Source organism: Neophocaena asiaeorientalis, unplaced genomic scaffold (genome assembly GCF_003031525.2).
Source record: "Neophocaena asiaeorientalis asiaeorientalis breed wild unplaced genomic scaffold, Neophocaena_asiaeorientalis_V1.1 scaffold44, whole genome shotgun sequence".
Taxonomy (NCBI): Eukaryota; Metazoa; Chordata; class Mammalia; order Artiodactyla; family Phocoenidae; genus Neophocaena; species Neophocaena asiaeorientalis.
The window spans coordinates 1,016,772-1,019,051 of NW_020173678.1; the positions used below are offsets into that span (position 1 = coordinate 1,016,772).

General features: G+C 62.8%; 1 protein-coding gene across 1 annotated transcript in view; it reads right to left on the reverse strand.

Moving 5' to 3' along the window:
- The window catches only part of CACNA1S (calcium voltage-gated channel subunit alpha1 S), a 60,539-nt gene that overhangs the window by 10,642 nt on the left and 47,617 nt on the right, over positions 1 to 2,280 (reverse strand). The window contains exon 29 of the mRNA XM_024749656.1: positions 584 to 779. Within this exon, the coding sequence (XP_024605424.1) occupies positions 584 to 779 (196 nt within the window). The remainder of the gene's footprint in view (positions 1 to 583; positions 780 to 2,280) is intronic.

Here is a 2,280-nt window from a genome sequence, read left to right on the forward strand (position 1 = left end):
GGTGGGGCTCCCAGCCCGCCCCGCGGCCCCTGCTGAGCACTCGTGCTGGCCCTCGGGGGCCTGCAACGCTGGTGGTGACGCGGGCTGGGCGCCAAGCGGTGCGCTGAGTGGACGGCGATTCTGCCCCCGGGGCGGCGGAGGAGGCGGCGGCCAGGCCCCGCCCCGGCTCTCCTGGGGCTCCTGCCTCATCCCACCTCCTCCCCGAGCTGCCACTCAGCCGAGGACCCTGGCAGCTCTCCCGCCCCTCCCCTAGTGTCCACCCAGTGCAAAGTCTCCCAGAAGCTCAGCTGCTCTGTGGCCACACCCTGCCCCGCACAGGGCTGTCCCAAGCCGGGAGGCCTCTGCCCACGTGCCAGCCTTAGACACTGGATGACTCCGGCCAGGGAGAGCCCCCTGCCCGGCGTCCCGTGTCCCCACAGGCTTGGTGCTGGTGACCTGTCACTAAGGTTCTGTATCAGCCAGTTCTCTCTGGATGTTCCCATCAGCACAGAGGCCCTGTTTCCCAGGGCTCCGAGAAAGCCACTGCATCCATGCACATTCTAGTAGCACAGAGCTCGCCGCCCCCCGCCCCCGCCGTCCCCACCCGGACCCTCTGGGGCCTGCTTGGGGCAGGGGGCCCTGAGTGCGTCTGCCCCATGCAGTCCAGCGGCCAGGCCCAAGCATGCACGCTGCAGGGCAGAGCTGGTGGGTGAGCCCTGCAGGCTCATGCAGCCTGGAATTACAACGTTCCCGCAGCTGCCACCCAGGCAATACAGTCCCCCGCTGGAGGCCAGGAAAGTCTGTGGAGAGAGAGAGGAGGGGGTGGGGGGAGGAGAGAGAGGAGGGACACGGTGGGAGGGCGGTGAGGAGAGGCGTCAGAGAGGACAGGCCACATAAGAGTTAAAGAGAGAACGAGGCAGAGAGGCAGGGGGTGAGAGGCCCCTAGTGGCTGCCGGCCAGGGTCGGGCGGGCGGGTGTTGAGGACGGAGCTGTGGGGACAGTGAGGCCACAGGCTGGGGGCAAGGGAGCCAGGAGAGGAGGGGAGACCGAAGACGGGCAGGTCCCTTCTCGCCCCCAAGATGCAACCTGTGTGTCTGGGGTCTGTGACGCTGGGGCCGTAGGGGGGCGGCACGTGGGAAAGTACCTGCGCTCACGGTCACAAGGGGAGTCACACGAGTCACACCCCTGTCTCCTGAGTCCAGGGGTGCTGGCCAGCTCCCTTGTGCTGCCGAGGCCCTTACCGGGGTCCCATCCTCTGTGGCAAAGGCCCTCTGGGGGAGTCTGAGACCCCCCAGCGGATGCATCTCTGCCCACCCCTCCCCAGCCCCCCACCTGGGAGCAGGACCTAGGCTTCCATCTCAGGGCCAGGCTCTTAAAGGGTGGGCACGGGGTGCGGGGAGCAGCCTTTGTTCCTGTTTACTCTGAGCTCCTCTCTTGGGCCACATTTCAGGAGAAACCCTGTTTCTAGAGTCCTGGGATGGGGAATCATTGCTTTATCTCCTAAAGACTTGTGGGGGTCTGGTTACCAGTATGCTATTTCCCCACCAAGCAGCATTCTCCAGGGCAACTTTCACCTGGGACACTGGTTCTCAGCCCAGGGTGGGTATCAGAATGCTGGATCCCCATCCCGGCCGAGTAAGTCAGCTCCTGGGGCCTGGGCCTGGCTTCCGGGTGTAAATGCACCCCAGGTGATTTCACATGCAGCCCGGGGTGACAAGCCACGTTCCAGGCCCGTGCGGCCAACATGGTACCACCAGCCACATGTGGCTCTTTGGGTTACAGTGAAAACTACATAGACTTAGAAATTCATCTCCTCAGTTGCACTGGCCACGTTTCAAGTGACCAGTAGACACTTGCAGCTCGTGGCTACTGCACTGGACAGAGCGGAACCGGGATTGCAGAGGGTGCCAACGGATGCTGCCGCCCTAGTCTGCTCCCTGGTTTATACGACAGGAATATAAATCCGTATTTTAATTCAAAGTCTTAACATGACTTCAAGCAAACAGTCCTGGTTAGGGGCATCTGCTGTCCCTGAAAACCAAAAGGTGACCAGCGACGCCCTCGGCCCTCCTGCACCAAAGAAACTGCTCTGATTTACCCCAGACTCCCCGGCACAGACCTCAAAACTCCAAGAAGTAATTTGTCATTTGAGCTGAGACAGCGCTGGTGAGAAGTGCTGTTCTCAGACCCTGGGGCCTTTGGGGGGCTATTTCCCAGCAGGTGCCCCGGTTTGCCCAGAAGGCAGCCTGCCCCCCTCAGCCCCGCCCCCTCCGGGCCTGCTTGGATATGGGATGCTTTTCC